At 46.6% G+C, this 20,430-nt stretch overlaps 3 protein-coding genes and 1 long non-coding RNA gene across 8 annotated transcripts in view; 2 read left to right on the plus strand and 2 right to left on the minus strand.

Annotated features, from left to right (window-relative positions):
* Positions 1-5,848, minus strand: mdh1aa (malate dehydrogenase 1Aa, NAD (soluble)). 3 transcript variants are annotated; one of them, XM_057036099.1, is made up of 10 exons: positions 5,714-5,848; positions 5,313-5,399; positions 2,941-3,039; positions 2,508-2,604; positions 1,811-1,986; positions 1,430-1,552; positions 991-1,167; positions 794-907; positions 605-694; positions 1-419 (listed from the first exon to the last, which is right to left on the minus strand). In XM_057036099.1, the coding sequence occupies exons 2-10, from the start codon at positions 5,364-5,366 to the stop codon at positions 297-299; spliced, it is 1,053 nt and encodes a 350-aa protein (XP_056892079.1). In that variant the 5' UTR covers positions 5,367-5,399; positions 5,714-5,848; the 3' UTR covers positions 1-296. The 3 variants fall into 3 exon arrangements, with proteins under 3 accessions (XP_056892079.1, XP_056892077.1, XP_056892080.1); XM_057036097.1 differs by lacking the exon at positions 5,714-5,848 and having other exon boundaries at positions 5,313-5,564; XM_057036100.1 differs by lacking the exons at positions 5,313-5,399; positions 5,714-5,848 and adding an exon at positions 3,743-3,898.
* LOC130527560 (uncharacterized) lies at positions 5,418-18,936 on the plus strand. The gene is made up of 2 exons (XR_008951062.1): positions 5,418-5,551; positions 17,489-18,936. It is a non-coding gene; the product is annotated as an uncharacterized LOC130527560 (long non-coding RNA).
* Positions 12,250-13,197, plus strand: LOC130527512 (uncharacterized). The gene has a single exon (XM_057036126.1). The coding sequence runs from the start codon at positions 12,250-12,252 to the stop codon at positions 13,195-13,197; it is 948 nt and encodes a 315-aa protein (XP_056892106.1).
* otx2a (orthodenticle homeobox 2a) overlaps positions 18,897-20,430 on the minus strand; it is a 17,956-nt gene continuing 16,422 nt past the window's right edge. For all 3 annotated transcript variants that reach the window (XM_057036118.1, XM_057036117.1, XM_057036120.1), the window contains one exon: positions 18,897-20,119. In XM_057036118.1, the coding sequence (XP_056892098.1) occupies positions 19,385-20,119 (735 nt within the window). In that variant the 3' untranslated portion in view covers positions 18,897-19,384. The remainder of the gene's footprint in view (positions 20,120-20,430) is intronic.

Here is a 20,430-nt window from a genome sequence, read left to right on the forward strand (position 1 = left end):
TTTCCTTGTTGTAGCTTTATTGATGATAACTTGTTCTGTTACACGTTCTGGACAGCTGGTGTGTGTTCTCATCTACCCACGTTCTCTTACATATGGAGGCCCAGTTGTGATCATCAAACAGGTCTACAAACCTGAGGAACTGGCCTCATCACACACACACACACACACACACACACACACACAAGGGTGACACACAGTGAGGACGGTGAAGAGTGAATGTGTTAGAGGCGTGAACAGGGTGCCGCCACAGCATCTGACTGCTGCAGTTGCTGCTCCTTGCCAGCAGGATGGGGTAGTCACTGGGACAGGAAGTCCAGGGCGGTGTCTCGCTCCTCTACCAGCTCCGCTGCGGTGGCGTCCATTTTGGCGCGTGAGAAGTCATTGATGGGGAGACCGTCTACAATTTTCCAGGTCTTATTCTGATGGTACGAGAGGTCAGAGGTTATGCTTATGTTTGCATCATAGTTGTTTAAGGTCAGTTCCTTCAGTAAATGTATGAAATGATCTACAGGAAGAGCCTGAATTCAATCTTTTTCTAAAGGTGTGTTTATTACACAGGTAGGAGGAGCCAAATGAACATATGGTGATGTCACACTTATCTCACCTTGATCTGGACAGGGAACGAGTAGATGAGGTCTTCTGGAACGCCGTAGGAGTTCCCGGCAGCGTAGACACCCATGGAGATGAACTCGCCCTGCAGGTAAAAATAAGGTTATACTCAAGGACAGACCATAATTTGAAATACTGTCTTTACTGAGGCATAGAACTGTAGCTGAAAGCAGATTCTTCTCACCTCCTTGGTTCCAAACCAGATGTCCCTCATATGGTCACAGATGGCTTTGGCAGCAGACATGGCGCTGGACAGCTTCCTGGACTTGATGACAGCAGCGCCACGCAGCTGCACTGTCTGCAGAAAGAAGATGAGGAGGAGGGTTAGACAGTGTGCTAAATGTGACCAGTCAATGTTCTGGAGAGGTGGTGAGCGCTCACAGAGATGAAGTCTCCTCTGAGCCACGCCTCATCCTTCACAGTCTCGTACACGCCCATCTCAGCGCCATGAAGGTCCACCTTGGCGTGGTGGACGTCAGGGTACTGGGTGGAGGAGTGGTTCCCCCAGATGATGACGTTCTTCACTTTGTCAGAGGAGACACCACAACGTATCGCCACCTGCAGAACAGAGCAGGATGCAGCCGTCAGTGCAATTTTTCTACTGTTCTTTTAACCAGAGCAGAACATCAGCTGTTCCCTGCTGTGATGAAGTTCTTCAGGTTTCCATTTTTAAAATTGAAATTGACCATTTGAGGTTAGATCAGCAAAATAAAGGCAGAATTTAAGTGTTTGCAGCAATAATAGGAAGCCGCTGTCACTTCTGACTGAAGCTGCAAAGTGCGGCTCATGTGCAACCGTGTACGTGTGTGCGTGTATGCACCTGGGAGCTGGCTCTGTTGTGGTCCAGGCGGGTCAGGCAGGAAAAGTTCTCTTTGGGGATAGATGGAGCAGACTTGGAGGCGATCAGACAGTTGGTGTTTGCTGGATTTCCGACCACCAGAACCTGACGTGAGAGTCAAACGTGTGAGAAGAGGTCAGCAGGAAGCAAAGCTACAGGCCAGGAGGAGCCTGACCCGCCGGCTTACATGATGCCCTTTGTACCAGAAGGACTTTGATTTTTCCTCTCTGAAGATCCTCTGAAGATTAGAGGAAAGCTGCTAAAGGTGTAACCATAGGCAACATGACAGACATCAAATAAAAACCTGAATATTCCCACTGGAATTCCATTAACCTTTAGGCACAACAAATCCTGAAAGGTCACCTTAACGGTCTTCTTGGCATACTTGTCCAGGGCGGCGCCCTGCGTCTTGAAAATAGCCACGTTGGCCTTGAGCAGGTCCTTCCTCTCCATCCCCTCCTTACGTGGCATGGAGCCCACCAGGATGGCAGCGTCAATATCCTTGAAGCCCACCTCCACCTCGTCAGTGGGGATCACCTCTGTGGGGGGCATTAATCCATAACAATAGAGTTTAAACACCGACATCAAACAGGAACTTTAGGCTATTAAATATTCATAGATCTTTTAAAAAATTATTTACCCAACTATAACTAACTGTAACTAACTATACAGTTTTTTGCCAATGAGTTGTGAATTTGTTAAAATATGTTAGTGCGAACATAAGGGATCCGTCCTGCTATTGCCTTGATGTGATCAGCAGATTTGTGATGTTCATTTTAATCCAGATAAACTGACGATATGATGCCTTCACTGTTGATTATGTTGTTATCAGTCTGGACTTCAGTCATGTCCCTTCCTGACTGCTGCTCTGATTTGCTGCTGAGGCTCCTTCATCATCAGCCAATCACAGTTGTCATTTATGACCGTCCTCCTGTTTGGTCACATGATCATTCAGGACCATTCAGGCTGGCGCAGTAGCTTTAGGTTAGCTGGATCCATGGTTACCTCACATATGATCACCCATGATTCAAACAGGGGTTAACACACAGTAATTCCTCACCCCTCAAAAGTGGGAGGGCGCAATCCTGCAGCTCCATGACAACTCCGTCCAGCACCGGCAGCATGGGGGGGATGTCCAGCAGGACCAGGATGATTGGCTGGAACACAAGATTCATGAAAAATGCCCCCTAAAGCTAAAGCTGGCTTTTACTCAAACTAAAAACTGAAAAACTGTTTCAAGCACAAATTCAGAAACCATATTTCTATAAGCGTACATGGCCTCTTTCTTATTAATCTACAATGAATGAAGATTGAGTCAGTTCTGCCTCTGGCCTCAGCGCGTCCAACTGAAACTCATCCCTCCTGATCTTTGCGGAGATTAAAGCATTACCACAGGCGTGATTGTCATGTTAGTATGATATCATCATTCATGGTTCAGCCATTATGTAACATAGCATCTCTGCAGATTACATGACCAGCATCCAGGTTCTTACCTGGTCCTTCCCAAACACATCTCCCTTGGCAATGCTGTACAGCAGAGAGTAGGCGATCTGGCCAGCGGCGCCAGTCACAACAACACGGATCGGTTCAGCCTGCATGGACACCGAGCAAAACATACATTAAAGCAACAAGTGGGCTGGTTCACATGTTTATGCCCAGCATGTTTATGTGGCTGATGAAATCCTCACAGTCTCCTCCTACAGATCACTAAACTTTGACCTTTGACACCAAGAGTGGAATGAACCCACATACTGTAATAGTGAAAATTTGGTATGAAATTTAACTGTAGTTAGGATTCAATCCCTTTAATCCAAGATGCATAGTTTAAGAGTTAATAAATAAGAGAAAGAAAGAATAGTGCAGAGACTGGCTTCAGGTTTTAAAAGAAATAAATGGCTCAAAAAGTTGATATTGCGCACAGATTTAGGTCATCATGACTGACGACGTCAGTCATTGCACATGATGTAACCTGATGTTGATGAGACGCCACATCCTGTTCATTAAAATGGAGGCTGTTTCCACAACCGCTGAATCAATTTCAAAGTATCTGCTGCAGATCAAGGCATTCATCTGTATAAAGTAAACCAACACTAAACTTCAATGGTCTACTCACCCTGAAATACCTATAAATCCCATCATTTAGCTGAAGCATTACAGTTAGCATAAAATCGAATTCATTAAAGGAGCTCTAGTTCCAATGAAAGATTATTTATCATGGCGATATAAATGGAACGTGAGAAACGCTGAGGTATATCGTTTTCGCCTCAAGAATGAGCGGCTAATCCTTAATCTTACCATTAGTGCTACCAGGCGGAGATGCTTACGACTGCGGCGTCTCAGAGTCGGAGTAGACGAAAGGGTCACCTCTACCGTCCGCTGTAGTCATGCGACGAAAAAACAGTCCCGCCGCAAGAAATGCGGCACTTGTAGTTTTTGAAGGCAAAAGCCGGCCTGTCCGACAGAGTCGAGTCAGCGAACAAAACACAGTTTCCCGAAATGCAATTCAGGGCGAACACCACGCCCACCAAGCTATTTATTTGAATTTAAACCAAGAAGACGCATATTGACGACACCTGCTGGCCAGAAGAGAAACCACACAAATGTTCAATTAAGTCTATTTACTCTGTCCCAGTATAACTAGTCATTTACCCTCTCTGTCCCAGTTTAACCAATTATTTACCCTGTCCCAGTATAACCAGTCATTTACCCCCTCTGTGCCAGTATAACCAGTTTATTTATCCTCTCTGTCGCAGTGTAACCAGTCATTTACCCTTTCTGTCCCACTATAACCAGTTTACCATGTTAAAGCATTTTACCATCAGACTGGTAAATAGTTATGAAAATGTCTGACAATTTTCCAGACTTAATTAAAATTACTTATTTGCTAAGATGTTTAGATCTCCAGGTGATCACAATGATCCAGGCAATCCAGGTCACTGGCAGCCATGTTGGATCGGTTTCCAAGGAGATCGAACAAAGCCGCTGGCACAATCTGACAATGGTGCTGATAATCAGCATGAAAGCAGCGAAAACAGTAAGCGCAGCGAAAGAAGTGCCCAAAACATCATTTTCACAATGAAAGACAAATCTTGCTTCTGCAAGATTATTGACGGTATAAAAGGAATTGTTTGCTAGGAGCAGGAGGTTGGTACAGGAAAGCTCGCTCTTATTACACAAAAGTAACAAATGTTTACTAGGCCCGTGAGTCATTGCGCCACAGAAGGTCTACGGCATCAGCAGGTAGTGGCTGTCGCATACCTGCACAGGTAGATTCTGTTTGAAACAGCTTGTTTATCTTTGTTCAGAAAGATCAGATCTGAGGTTTCCAAAGAACAACTGTCTCAGATACGTCGACCTTCCGATTCAAACCAGTAGAAACGCTTCAAAAAAGAGTTTTTCAAAGGAGATTAGAGTAAACAATATCTAGCAATAAACAAGACGAACAAAATTTTTTTCTTCTCGGGTTTTAATTGAATAGATCGGCTTTTTATTTTGAAGACATTGACCGGATGTGGTATTGTTGGCTCTACTCGATTATACTGCGGTACAGAATCGGTTCTTAAACTGCCTTGGAAACAACATTAACCGAATCAAGGGTGAATGACTGATGACGGGTCAGGGTCACACTTCTCTTCACCCCATCTTACGTTTCCAGCCGCCATTTTCACATCGCGCGTTTACCGGAGCCGTTTCCACCTTCACATCGATGCTTGTCATTAAACGCAGATTAATCACGCAAACACGAAACACGCATTTCTCCACCTGGTCTAAGTGACGTTTTAGTTCAACGGCCCTTTAGTTCTGATGGTGTGTTCAAGGACGTGCGGTCACTGCGGTGGTCCAAAACGGGTTGGTTTGAACTCACCTGCGTGGACGCCGAACGGACCACCAGGTACATGGCAGTGAGCAGGGTCAGCATCGTCCCGGGCTCAGATCCTCAGACCGACGACGTCTGCAGCGGAAATGATGACAAACAAGAGACGCAGGAGACAGGTGGACTGGATCAGGACCGTCTCTCACCTCCACGACTGCAGCCAATTTAGTCGTTTAATAAGATTGTGAGGACGGAAATAGAAGCTGGTGGAGCTGATGATGTGACCACAGGTGAGAATTCGTCATATGGACGTCTGCGTGTAAATGACGTCACCACATGACAGGAAGTGGACGATTTCTATGTTTCAGGTTGAGAAAGATCTTTTTTGGTTTTTTTTTTTCAGGAAGTAAAATTAATCTGAGATTACGAAAACGAACCGAAACTATACTCACATAGATGCCAGAATTCAGGCTCGCGTATGTATTTTGGTCTTAAAGGCCACCGTCACTCTTACAGGTGGGAGAAATAGAGGAGAGGAGAGAGGGAAGAGAGGATACAGCGAGGGGAGACAGAGGGGGGAATAGAAATAGAGACAGACAGACAGACAGACAGGGGGGAGAGAGAGAGAGCGCGCGAGGAGAGAGGAAGGAGACAGAGAGGGGAGAGAGACAGTCAGGAAAGAGAGGGGGGACGAGAGACAGAAAGGAGAGAGAGGAAAGACGGGGGAGCCTGGGGGTGAATAAGGGTGTATTTTCTGTCTGTTGCCACCAGAGGACACCGCCGCAACAGGAAGTTGGCTCCAGCAGCGCGTGCCTGTTCAAAAGGTAAATTTGTTCAATGAGTAAAAAAGTTCTGAACGGATGATAATGACATGCTCGAGAAATAATGGGTCAAGATCAAAGCTAGGAGGCCTGAAGTATAAAGCAATTGGTTATGTAACCTTGGGTGTGGATGTGTGTCTTTACATATATAAAGAATATGTTAGAATAATATGATATAGGCTACCACCTTATCATGGTGGAGGGGTTTGCGTGTCCCAATGATCCTAGGAGCTCCGTTGTCTGGGGCTATATGCCCCTGGTAGGGGCACCCATGGCAAACAGGTCCTAGTTGAGGGATCAGACAAAGCGTAGCCCAGGACCCCCTCATGATGAAAAACAACATTGGTGCCAAGTTTCCCTTGCCCGGATGCAGGTCACCGGGGCACCCTCCTGGAGCCAGGCCTGGGCCCATGGAGTCACTGCCCGAAGAGGCAACATGGGACCCCCTTACCGTGGGCTCACCACTTGCAGGAGGGGCCAAGGGGGTCGGGTGCATTGTATTTTGGGTACCGGCCGAAGGCAGGGACCTTGGCGGTCTGATCCCCGGCTGCATAAACTGGCTCTAGGGACATGGAATGTCACCTCTCTGGTGGGAAAGGAGCCTGAGTTGGTGCGCGAGGTTGAGAAGTTCCGACTAGATATAGTTGGCCTCACCTCAACGCACGGCAAGGGCTCTGGAACCAGTCTTCTCGAGAGGGGTTGGAATCTCTACCACTCTGGAGTTGCCGATGGTGAGAGGCGACGGGCAGGGGTGGCAATTCTCGTTGCTCCCCAGTTCAGTGCCTGTATAATGGAGTTTACCCCGGTGGATGAGAGGGTAGCCTCCCTTCGCCTTCGGGTGGGGGGACTGACTATTGTTTGTGCCTATAGCCCAAACAGCAGTACAGCGTATCCACCCTTTTTGGAGTCCTTAGAGTGCTGGAGAGTGCTCCTTCTGGGGGCTCCCTCGTCCTCCTGGGTGACTTCAATGCTCATGTTGGCAATGACAGTGTGACCTGGAGAGGTGTGATTGGGAAGAACGGTCCCCTGATCTGAACCAGAGTGGTGTTTTGTTATTGGACTTCTGTGCTCGCCTCAGATTGTCCATAACAAACACCTTGTTCAGGCATAAAGGTGTCCACATGTGCACTTGGCACCAGGACACTTTAGGCCACAGATCGATGATCGACTTTGTGGTTGTGTCATCGGATTTGCAGCCGCATGTTCTGGACACTCGGGTGAAGAGAGGGGCGGAGCTGTCAACTGATCACCACCTGGTGGTGAGTTGGCTCCAATGGTGGGGAAGGATGCCGGATAGACCCGGCAGGCCCAAACGTGCTGTGAGGGTCTGCTGGGAACACCTGGCAGAGTCTCCTGTCAGAAGGAGCTTCAACTCACACCTTCGGGAGAGCTTTGACCATGTCCCCGGGGAGGCGGGGGACATTGAGTCCGAGTGGACCATGTTTCGTGCCTCCATTGTTGAGGCGGCTGACCGGTGCTGTGGCCGCAAGGTGTTTGGTGCCTGTCGTGGCGGCAATGCCGTCAAGCTGAAGAAGGAGTCGTATTGGGCCTTACTGGCCTGTGGGACTCCTGAGGCAGCAGATAGGTACCGACAGGCTAAGCGGAGTGCAGCTATGGCTGTTGCCGAGGCAAAGACCCGGGCATGGGAAGAGTTCGGTGAGGCCATGGAGAACGACTTTCGGACGGCCTCGAAAAGGTTCTGGACCACCATCAGGCGTCTGAGGAAGGGGAAGCAGTGCACTGTCAACACTGTGTATAGTGGTGATGGTGTGCTGCTGACCTCAACTCAGGATGTTGTGGATCGGTGGAAGGAATACTTCGAGGACCTCCTCAATCCCACCAACACGCCTTCCAGTGCGGAAGTAGGGCCTGGGGACCTGGGGATAGGCTCTCATATCTCCGGGGCTGAAGTTGCCGAGGTAGTCAAAAAACTCCTCGTTGTCAAGGCCCCGAGGGTGGATGAGATCCGCCCAGAGTTCCTTAAGGCTCTGGATGTTGTAGGGCTGTCGTGGTTGACTCGACTCTGCAACATCGCGTGGACATCGGGGGCAGTGCCGCTGGATTGGCAGACCGGGGTGGTAGTCCCTCTTTTTAAGAAGGGGGACCGGAGGGTGTGTTCCAACTATAGGGGGATCACACTCCTCAGCCTCCCTGGTAAGGTCTATTCAGGGGTACTGGAGAGGAGGGTCCGCCGGATAGTCGAACCTCGGATTCAGGAGGAGCGATGTGGTTTTCGTCCTGGCCGTGGAACAGTGGACCAGCTCTACACCCTCAGCAGGGTCCTCGAGGGTGCATGGGAGTTTGCCCAACCAGTCCACATGTGTTTTGTGGACTTGGAGAAGGCATTCGACCGTGTCCCTCGGGGGGTCCTGCGGGGGGTCCTCCGAGAGTATGGGGTGTCGGGCCCCCTGATACGGGCCGTCCGCTCCCTGTACGATCGGTGTCAGAGTTTGGTCCGCATTGCTGGCAGTAAGTCTTCGCCAGGGCTGCCCTTTGTCACCGATTCTGTTCATAATTTTTATGGACAGAATTTCTAGGTGTAGTCATGGTGTTGAGGGGGTCCAGTTTGGTGACCTCAGGATCGGGTCTCTGCTTTTAGCAGATGATGTGGTGCCTGTTGGCATCATCGGCCTGTGACCTCCAACTATCACTGGATCAGTTCGCCGCTGCATGTGAAGCAGCTGGGATGAAAATCAGCACCTCCAAATCCGAGTCCATGGTTCTCAACGGGAAAAATGTGGAGTGCCTTCTCCGGGTCAAGGAGGAGATCCTGCCCCAAGTGGAGGAGTTCAAGTACCTCGGGGTCTTGTTCACGAGTGAGGGAAGAATGGAGCAGGAGGTCGACAGGCGGATTGGTGCAGCGTCCGCAGTAATGCAGACTCTGCACCGGTCGGTAGTGGTGAAGAGATTGACTTGTCGATCTTCGTTCCTACCCTCACCTATGGTCATGAGCTTTGGGTAATGACCGAAAGAACAAGATCACGGGTACAAGCGGCCAAAATGAGCTTCCTCCGTAGGGTGGCTGGGCTCTCCCTTAGAGATAGGGTGAGAAGCTCTGCCATCCGGAAGGAGCTCGGAGTAGAGCCGCTGCTCCTCCGTGTTGAGAGGAGCCAGATGAGGTGGCTTGGGCATCTAGGTAGGATGCCCCCTGGACGCCTCCCTGGTGAGGTGTCCAGGGCATGTCCCTCCGGTAGGAGACCCCCGGGAAGACCCAGGACACATTGGCGAGACTATGTCTCTCGACTGGCCTGGGAACGCCTGGGGATCCCTCCGGATGAGCTGGAAGAGGTAGCTGGGGAGAGGGAAGTCTGGGCTTCTCTTCTTAGGCTGCTGCCCCCGCGACCCGACCCCGGATAAGCGGTAGAGGATGGATGGATGGATGGATGGATGGATGGATGGATGGATGGATGGATGGATGGATGGAGTGTGTGTGTGTGTGTGTGTGTGTGTGTGTGTGTGTGTGTGAATAAGCTGCTAATAAAAAATATATCTGATTCTCTGAGTGTAACTGGTCAAACTCTGCGTTGTGTTTAATGAGACTCTCGTATCCAGGATTCTCTTTATTCTGGCAGCAACAAATAATAACAGTTATCGACAATTAACAGCCCGCTCGAGTTCCTAAAGACAGATAAGACAGGAAGACGAACATTAGTGAGACTCGTCATGGCGAGTAAGCTAGTGGTCAACACTGTCTAAACATCATGTTTAAGTGCTGGTATGTTTCTATTGTATTTCTAGCGTGAATAAACAAACATATTAAACAATCAATTAGAATACATAAATGGATGAACACAGAACCAAAGTAACTAATCTGAACTGACGTGATGGAAAATGAGACACCCACCTCTCCCACGAGAGTAATGTGCAAAAGGAGAGAGGTGGAGGGCTCGCCATCAGTTTTATAGAGGCACCACGCCTAGTAATTTGGCTAATTTTATTAGACCCAAAGTGACCTGAGAATCCAGGGTCCAGACCAGGATGCAGAGTTGTAGTCTTACACACCTCTCTGCTGCTTCCTTAGAAGCCTCATCCACCAACAATAACATATTTAACACTATAGAGGTAGTCTCTGTTCCACGGTTAAAAGTTCACCAAGCACAGAGCAGGGGAGCGGTCAATCACCAAAATCTTATTAAAATTAATACTAAAGCACAAGTTGGAGAAACTAATATCACAATTAAGTGTGGACTGTTAAATATTAGATCTCTTTTGTGTAAATCCCTGTTAGTATACGACCTGATAGCGGATCATCACATTGATTTATTTTGTCTTACTCCTCCTCCTGAAGCCAGGTCTCAGTATGTTAGCTTAAATGAATCTACTCCTCCTACCCATCTTAATTATCATATTCCCCGTGTTACTGGTCGAGGAGGGGGAGTGGCAGCAATCTATCACTCCAAGTTATTAATTAATCCTAGACCAAAACATGGCTCTAGTTCATTTGAAAGCCTGACTCTTGGCATCACTCATCTGAACTGGAAGGCAGAAAAGCCACTTTTGTTTGTAGTTGTATATCAGCCCCCTGCTGGTCCACATTCAGAATTCCTGTCTGAGTTCTCTGATTTCTTATCTGACTTGGTCCTTAGAACGGACAAAGTCATTATCATTGGAGACTTTAATATCCATATAGACGTTATAAATGACAGCTTTAAAAATGGCTTCATTTCATTACTTGAGTCAGTTGGTTTCCTCCAGCAGATAAACCAACCAACTCATAGCTTTAACCACACCCTAGATCTAGTTCTGACTTATGGTGTTGAGGTAGAACATGCGTCAGTGTTCCCTCAGAACCCACTCCTGTCAGACCATTCTTTGATCACTTTTACATTTATGATTAAGGATTCTTCTATCCTCAGAACAAAGTCTTACTATAGCAGATGTCTTTCAGATAATGCTGTAGCTAAGTTTAAGGAAGTGATCCCTGTGCTGATCCCAGGACCACCGTGTGTTTCCCCAGGGATCAATCATTATAATCTTAGCCCTGCTGAGGTTGACTCTATTGCTGAAGGTGCAGCAACCTCACTGAGAATCACGCTTGGTTCTGTTGCCCCCCTGAAAAAGAAAATAGTAAATCAGAGGAGGTGTGCCCCCTGGTATAATTCACATATCAGGACCCTCAAGCAGAAAGTGCGAAGACTGGAAAGGAAGTGGCATTCTTGTAAAACAGACAGCTATCATGTAGCCTGGAAAGACTGTCTATTAGTTTACAAAAAGGCCCTTCACAAGGCTAGAACAGCTTATTTTTCTTCTTTAATGAAGAAAACAAGAATAACCTGAGGTTTCTTTTCACCACTATGGCCAAATTAACCAAGAGTCACAGTGTTTTAGATCCACGTATCCCTTCTTCCTTTAGTGGTGAAGACTTCATGAGCTTCTTCACTGATAAAGTTCTAGCTATCAGACAGAAAGCCAACCAGGCCATCCCAAAAACTGGACCATCACCAGATGTGCTGACTGTGGGAACATACAGGGTCTCCAACGAGCCCTTAAACTCCTTCAGCCCTATATATTTTTCTGAGGCGTCATCGCTAATTCAGAAATCCAAGACCACCACGTGTCTTTTAGATCCCATCCCAACACACCTGTTGAAGGATGTTTTACCATTGATAGGCAGTTCTATCCTGGACCAGATCAATGGTTCTTTAGTGTCAGGTTATGTACCCCGGTCCTACAAGGTGGCAGTGATTAAGCCGTTGCTTAAAAAACCATCACTGGATCCTGATGTCTTAGCAAATTATAGGCCAATATCCAACCTTCATTTTATCTCTAAAGTTCTAGAGAAGGTGGTGGTGACTCAGTTCCTGGAGCACCTGCAGAGGAACAGCCTGTTTGAGATGTTTCAGTCAGGCTTTAGAGCTCACCACAGCACAGAAACAGCACTTCTTAAAGTCACTAATGATCTTCTCATAGCTTCCGATCATGGACTGGTCTCTATGCTGGTTCTGCTGGACCTCAGTGCTGCTTTTGATACAGTTGATCACAGCATCCTGTTACAAAGACTGGAACATGTGATTGGGATTAAAGGGACAGCACTAGACTGGTTTAGATCATAATTATCTGATAGATACCAGTTTGCTGATATCCATGGTGTTCCCTCCTCATACAGTAGGGTTAGCCATGGAGTTCCTCAAGGTTCTGTACTTGGACCAATCCTCTTCACCTTGTACATGCTTCCCTTAGGGAGCATTATTCAGCAGCATGGGATACATTTTCATTGTTATGCTGATGACACTCAGCTCTATTTATCCATGAAACCAGAGGAGACAGAGAAGTTAGTGAAGCTCCAGACCTGTCTTAAAGACATAAAGTCCTGGATGTCTTCAAATTTTCTCCTCCTTAACCCAGGAAAAACTGAGTTCATAGTGTTTGGTCCTGAACCTCTCAGGGATAGATTAGATCACATGATCACTCTAGATGGTATCTCATTAACATCTAGTCTCTCTGTGAGGAATCTAGGAGTAACTTTTGATCAAAATCTCTCCTTCAACTCACACATTAAATTAGTCTCTAGAAGTGCCTTTTTTCACCTGAGGAACATCTCAAAGATCAGGAAGCTGCTGACGCGGCATGATGCTGAAAAGTTAGTCCATGCATTTGTTACTTCCAGGCTGGACTACTGTAATTCTTTATTATCAGGGTGTCCAAACAACTCTTTAAGAAGCCTCCAGTTGATCCAAAATGCTGCAGCCAGAGTTCTGACAGGTATTGACAAAAGAGATCACATAACTCCTGTAATGGCGTCGCTTCATTGGCTGCCCGTTAAATTTAGAATAATTTTTAAAACCCTTCTTTTGACCTACAAGGTCCTCAGAGGCCTAGCTCCATCCTACCTGGAGGAGCTAGTGATACCTTTTCAGCCCAATAGACCGCTCCGCTCTCAGAATGCTGGTCTACTTGTGGTTCCCAAAGTTTCTAGGAGTAGAATGGGGGGCCGAGCATTTAGCTACCAGGCCCCCCTGCTATGGAACCAGCTCCCTGTCCAGGTACGGGAGGCTGACTCCAGATCAGACTTAAAACCTACCTCTTTGAAAAAGCTTATTGCTACTAATTCTGTAGTTCCAGTTACTATCATAGACAGACAGATTATCATACTTAGGGGGTCGTCTAATCATTAGGTCACATCTTAGCTATGCTGCTATAGGCCAAGGCTACCGGGCTCCGGAAACATGATCACCTGACAGGCCTCTGTCACCCTACTGGGTCATGGTTTCCTCTCCTCTCCTCTCCTTTCCTCTCCTCTCCTTTCCTCCTCCTCATCAAGCAGACTAGTTATGCTGATTCTTGTGTAGTTTTTCTGCTCCCCCCCCCCCCCCTCTATTTATTTACAGGTATAGCCGCCTTCGGAGCTGCATAATGACCTCCGGCCCCGCTGAAGGGATTGTATATCGTATTTTTGTGTGTGTTTCTGTGCTCTGTGCCTCTCCTCTCCTCTCCTCTCCTCTCCTCTCCTCTCCTCTCCTCTCCTCTCCTCTCCTCCTCTCCTCTCCTTTCCTCTCCTCTCCTCTCCTCTCTCCTCTCCTCTCCTCTCCATTCTATCCTCTACCTGTCCTCTCCCTTCTCCTCTCTCTTTACCCAGCCGGCCATGAGCAGGAGGGTCCCCCTACATGAGCCTGGTCCTGCTCAAGGTTTCTTCCTGTTAAAGGGGAGTTTTTCCTTGCCACTGTTGCTTGTCTGGGGTCAGGCCCTGGGATTCTGGAAAGCGCCTTGAAACAATTTTGATTGTATAAGACGCTATATAAATAAAGATTGATTTGATTTGATTTGACCACAGAAGAAGAAATGCAGGAGTTCCCAAACCCATTACTAAACACCGGAAATTCTGTATTTCTGACAGCTGAGCATGCAACAGACCATATTTTGTGTAATTAAACGCTTTATAATGCATTATAACACAAAGGCCCTGTTACATGAGCTTTGCTTAAATCATATATGTGCTAATTTATTTTTGTGTTTTGTGTTTATTGATCACAGTCCTAAAAAAACACAATGTGTCCCTAAATGTTAAAATAAAGGTCAATTTTTCTGAACCAGCTCTGTCAGCATCTTTGCTCTCAGGACACAGCAGGAATTCTGGGAATGTGGTTTTCTGCCATATTTAATCACTTTCTGTTGAAATTAAAGGCAAAGTGTGTCACTTTGCCCAGATGGTTTCAGCCCACCACAGGCGCCATCTGCCACCTCATCCTTGTTATGGTGAGCGCAGAAGCGATGTGGGGATTAGGAATATTCTGTGAGGCAGCAATGCTGGGAGAACCCAGATGCATTGTGAGAGATCCTTCTGTCCTCCAGGTGAACCCATCAGTGACAGATCTGAGGACACAAAGTTTCTCCAACTGGACCTGAGTTCTCTTCTTAACCTCAGAGATTCATACATGTGGTTCATTTTCTAGGATAGTTTTATTTTCACTGGGATGAGCTGATCCAAACTTCAGACCACCATCTTTGGTGTCTTCTGCTACATGTACCCTGACCCAGAGGTCATTCTGCAGGTCACGTCAGTGCACTTCTGCATTCCAGGGAGATTAGCAGCAGGTTGAGGAGAGAAATCCAAACCTGGGATTAAAACTCCCTCCTCAGATGCGCTGATAAGCAAACACCACCCCAAACAATGGCTGCAATCAGAACTGCAGGCCATGACTTAGCCCCATCCATGCAGGCCCCTCACAGGAAACAGCCTGATGTCCTGGATTAGGATGAGTGGATCACTGTTCATAGTCAAAAGAGGATCAACCAAAGGATGATGCCTCTGCATCTGCCACCTCAGATCCAAGTTCAGTGCTGGCATTAAACTAACTTCGCCAAATGGTCATTGGTCCACAAAGAGGGAACAAGGTCAAAGGCAACACTACAGGTCAACTCATCCTGCTTCAGCTCCACCATTGTCAAAACCTTGGCATCAGATGGTCTAAAACTACCATCTGGTGGTCTACAACTACCATGTGATGGACTAAAACTACCACCTGATGGTCTACACCTACCATCTGATGGACTAAAACTACCATCTGATGGGCTAAAACTACCATCTGATGGTCTACAACTACCATCTTATTGTCTATACAACTACCAGCTGATGGGCTACACCTACCATCTGATGGGCTACACCTACTACCTGATGGTCAATTACTATCTGATGGTCTACAACTACCATCTAATCAACTAAAACTATGATCTGATGGTCTACAACTACCATCTAATCAACTAAAACTATGATCTGATGGTCTACAACTACCATCTGATTGACTAATACAACTAGCCTGACCCTGGACCTTCTCTTATGTCGCTTTCTGCTCTACGATCCCTGTAAAGAGACTTACTTTATATTCAAAAAAAAAAAAGTGAATTACCATAAATGTGTACACACAGTATTTGTATATCCTGTTTGTGAAATCAGAAAAAATCAGGGTAGGACAAATAAATTAACCCTGTTTGACAGAAGCCACATTAATCGATGAGGTGTGTGTGTGTGTCTCAGTGTGTATGTCTGTGGGGGGGTCTCCCTACTCATCCTAATGAAAACATAAAGGCGTATTTTGGCGCTTCACTAGAGCATTATGGCATCTTTGTTCTGGCCCCTGCAGACGGGTGGTGGTGAAAGTGGATCCAGCAGCCGGGCCCTGATAAGGAGACTTTGGGGCCTCCCCAATACTGTCTGCTCCAGCAGGCTAAGCCTTCCCAGTTCTACTCCCCTCCAGAGGAGAGGACAAAAGCATGCTTTGATTGTTTGAGCAAAAATGCAGAAGTCACAGCTGCTCTGCTAATCAATAATAAATCATTTAAAATGGTGTTAAGGTTTGATTATGGTGATAGAAAAATGTGGAAAATGTCACTATTATTGTTGTTATTATTAATCATTACAAACACAACTAGCTCCAAACTGCTAATATGAAGGTGGTGTGGTGCTCTCCTAGGTGTGGTGTAGCTAACATAGCATCACTAACAAATATAAACCATTCAAGACATTAAGCATTTATCAGCCAGGAGGAGGTTGGGGGTCTTAGTGTCTGTCTCCCTCTGCATCATCTTCCTCTAATTAAAGTGTTTGTTGTGATCCTCAGTTTTTGATCTTATTAATCTTTATTTCTAAGGCGCTTTACAGAATCACACCTTCTCAAGAATTTTAGAGATAAAAGAGTTGAATATAGGTCTATAGTTTGCTAAGACATTAGGATCCAGTGATGGTTTTTTTAAGCAACGGCTTAATCACTGCCACCTTGTAGAACCGGGGTACATAACCTGTCACTAAAGAACAATTGATCTGGTCCAGGATAGAACTGCCTATCATTGGTAAAACATCCTTCAACAGGTGTGTTGGGATGGGATCTAAAAGACACGTGGTGGAGTTGGATTTCTGAATTAGCAACGATGCGTCAGAAAAATATATAGGGCTGAAGGAGTTTAAGGGCTCGTTGGAGAACCTGTATGTTCCCACAGCACATCTGGTGATGGTCCAGTTGTTAGGATGGCCTGGTTAGCTTTTTCTCTGATAGCTAGAACTTTATCAGTGAAGAAGCACATGAAGTCTTCACCACTAAGGGAAGAAGGGATACGTGGATCTAAAACACTGTGACTCTTGGTTAATTTGGCCACAGTGCTGAAAAGAAACCTCAGGTTATTCTTGTTTTCTTCACTAAAGAAGAAAAATAAGCTGTTCTAGCCTTACGGTGGGCCTTTTAGTAAACTAATAGACAGTCTTTCCAGGCTACATGATAGCTATCTATTTCACAAGAATGCCACTTCCTTTCTAGTCTGTGCGCTTTCTGCTTGAGGGTCCCGATAAGTGAATTATGCAGTGGGGCATGCCTCCTCTGATTTACTATTTACTTTTTAAGGGGGGCAACAGAATCAAGCGTGATTCTCAGTGAGGTTGCTGCACCTTCAGCAATAGAGTCAACCTCAGCAGGGCTAAGATTATAATGATTGATCCCTGGGGAAACACACGGTGGTCCTGGAATCAGCACAGGGGTCGCTTCCTTAAACTTAGCTACAGCATTATCTGAAAGACATCTGCTATAGTAAGACTTTGTTCTGAGCATAGAAGAATCCTTAATCATAAATGTAAAAGTGATCAATGAGTGATCTGACAGGAGTGGGTTCTGAGGGAACACTGACACATGTTCTACCTCAACACCATAAGTCAGGACTAGATCTAGGGTGTGGTTGAAGCTATGAGTTGGTTGGTTTATCTGCTGGAGGAAACCAATTGACTCAAGTAATGAAATGAAGCCATTTCTAAAGCTGTCATTTATAACGTCTACATGGATATTAAAGTCTCCAGTGATAATGACTTTGTCTGTTCTAAGGACCAAGTCAGATAAGAAATCAGAGAACTCAGATAGGAACTCTGAATGTGGCCCAGCAGGGGGCTGATATACAACTACAAACAAAAGTGGCTTTTCTGTCTTCCAGTTCAGATGGAAAGGGAGGAGCCAAGGCCGCGGAGCATGAAAGAGGACAGAAGACGGGGGAGAAGAGAGGAGGGTCGGTCTTCAAACACCCCCCGCCTCTCCATTTGCAGACATTTGAAGGGTGAAATTATTAACCCCCCTACAAACAGTTTAGAAGTGGCCCGGGGTGGCTTTACTGAGGAACACACACAGGAGCACTCATGTTTGTGTGCTGTAGGAGTTTGTGTAATGTTCCGGTCTGAGTATTGATGTTGTTGTTAGTGCTGTTGTCAGTTACAGCTGAAATCACCAAAACCCACCTCAGCATCTCTGAGCTGCACCACAGCACCCCACCCCCACCGCATGGTTTAACCTCAATAACCAAAGCCTGCTGCCACAATGTGATTAGTTTGTCAGTTAGTGGTATAAATTGGTTATTTAAAGATAGAGATGTTTCCAGATTGACGTTTGACCTTTAGCAGCTAAGGAGCTACCATGTTGAACAATATCTCTCTTTCTACATTGTGGTTTTCATCAGAAGTTTCACTCGACAGCAGCTTTAAACTTTCACTCAGGCAGGGAAATCTGACAGCATGTGGATGGAGTCACTTCAAAGGCTCCAGTTTGGTCTCTGCTGGGATTTAATCTTTCCTTTGAAGACAGCATCATTGTTTGAAGGCTCTGATACAAATATTCATGTATGGCGGGGGGTGTCCAGCTGCTGAACAAACCGAGGAGCCATTTTGTGTCAAGGGAGTCACGTTAGGGCTTCTCAGGATTAGCGGGCCAGCAGTGGGCAGCTCCCAAATCCCTCACTGTGTCCTCATGTGTTTACCCACTGTGCAAAGAGTGATTTCCACACGATGCCAGGGACAAAAAGGTCCAGTCAGAACTCCGGGAGAGGGCCAGCTGATCCTGAATGAACAAACTCCAGGATCTTCAATCCAGAATCGTGAGACGTCCCTTCTCTCTGGGGATCAATTCAGTTGTTGGTAATCACTGCCACTGTTTGTTTGGTTGCGGCAGTGGCACACGTTTGCTAACAGTGTGTGTGCAGGATGACGACTTTAATGGTGATGAATAACGTTCTGCTGCCACAGAACGCACAAATGTTCTGTTGTTCCATTACACTAAAGGAGGACCTGATATGGAAGATATGGCTAAAATGTCACTTTAATCCCTCAATAATAGAACATCCACAGAATCACAACCAGTGTTTTACAGTCAGGATCAGAACAAACCAGAGTCTTTGGGGCACCTTTATGGTAAAGGCAGAAGCACCTGGTTGGCCTTGTAGGGACCAAACTTCCAAGGGAAGTGACACAAGCACTGACACCACTGGCACCATCAGTGATACCAGTACCACAGATGAACATAAATACAAAAGTGCTTAAAAAAGTTTTTGTATCTGTGTTTTTTGGCTCAGCAGATTGTTTTGAACAAAATTTTATTATAAAGACACAACATTTACACTGGAATTCTGTCATCTGTTCACATTTTTAGGTGTGGTCTCTTTGTCCAAAACCAAACAGGACAGTTCCCTGGTAACCAAGTGCTACCGCTCATTGTTAGGATGGAACCAGCTCAGCTTGCCCATTCAGGAGTAAACAATAATCCTGTTTGTCCTCTTCCACAAAAAAAGTTTGATTTTGAAGGTACTGACCACCCAATGATGATAAACTTGTGAAATCCAGAGTGGCCATTGTGACATCATCAAAGTCGGCCATCAGTCTTGTCCACGTTTTAACAGTATTTCAGAAAATCAATGTTCATTAAATATTTGAAAAATTGCTAAAATGACAGATATCAGTTTGAACGTTTGACCTGAGTCATCTGGACATCAGAGGAGGAAGAGTGGCTTATTGACCATGCTGAATCTAAAAGACTTGCGGGAAGTCTGTGAGGAGAGGACAGGAAGTCACAGCACCTGGAATCGCCAGGACCGCTGGTCTTTGTAGTCCAAACACTCTGACGCATTGAAGTTAAGCTTCCAGGCCACTGCCGGCTGATCTTTGTTGTCCAGACACTCTGTGGAGTTGAAGGCAAGGCCAGATGCTGAATACGCCTGGTGGGACTGGTGCGAGGACTGGTGATGGTGATGGTGGTGCCCTGATGGAGGGCTGATGTGATGGTGCAGGTGTCCCGACATGGAACCGCCGGTCATGGGGCTGAGCTGGTGGTGTGGATGGTGGTGATGATGCATGGGTGCCAGATACGAGCCACACTCCACACCACCAAAATATGAGCCTGATGCTGTAGCTGGGTAGCCCTGGCTGTATGCCGCCGGCGTCTGGCTGTAGGCCACTGGGTAGGAGGACGATGATGTTACTGCTCGCTGCATGCAGGAGGCACCAGTGGGAACAGCGGCATCTGGAAGAATCTGTGGTGCCAGAGCTGGGGAGATGGGCGCTGGACTCCAGATGGATGACGCCGGAATGGTGACGGAGGAAGAGGTGCTGAGGAGACTGGAGGAGGACGATGAGGATATGGAGGAAGAATTGGACATGACCGGCGGCGTGAACTGGCCACTGCTTTCCGAGCCAGTGCTGTCCCTCGCTGGTGATGACTTATTCTTCATGGATTTGAATCTGGTGTCGGTGCTACTGCTGCTCTGCTGCTGCCGACTTTTCGCTCGTCGGTTCTTAAACCAGACCTGACGGAGGAGGTGCAAGAGAATGTCAGGAAACGGGAAGTGAACCTGGACTGACCTTTGACCCATCCCACTCACAATTCCCAAAGGTCATCAGAATGAGTCAGAATGAGGCGATGGGAATAAGAAACAAGAAAAGGAAATTCAGCTAAATCAGAATGCAAAGCTCCATTTTTCATTTTTAGAATTCAAGCATCAAGGCCAAAATTGATTTATTACCATTTTACTGATTTTCAAAATATCGGAAAAACAACCAAAAGAGAGTTTGATGGTCAATTTGGATGTCAAACGATAAAAAAATCTCAAATCTCTTA

Source organism: Takifugu flavidus, chromosome 6 (genome assembly GCF_003711565.1).
Source record: "Takifugu flavidus isolate HTHZ2018 chromosome 6, ASM371156v2, whole genome shotgun sequence".
Taxonomy (NCBI): domain Eukaryota; kingdom Metazoa; phylum Chordata; class Actinopteri; order Tetraodontiformes; family Tetraodontidae; genus Takifugu; species Takifugu flavidus.

Coding starts and splice junctions, on each gene's coding strand:
- LOC130527512 (XM_057036126.1), top strand. CDS start 12,250: ATGCTTCCCTTAGGGAGCATTATTCAGCAGCATGGGATACATTTTCAT.
- mdh1aa (XM_057036099.1), bottom strand. CDS start 5,366: ATGCTGACCCTGCTCACTGCCATGTACCTGGTGGTCCGTTCGGCGTCC. Junction 1,553..1,810: donor ATGCCAAGAAGACCGTTAAG/GTGACCTTTCAG, acceptor CTCTCACGTCAG/GTTCTGGTGGTCGGAAATCC. Junction 908..990: donor TCAGAGGAGACTTCATCTCT/GTGAGCGCTCAC, acceptor TTCTTTCTGCAG/ACAGTGCAGCTGCGTGGCGC.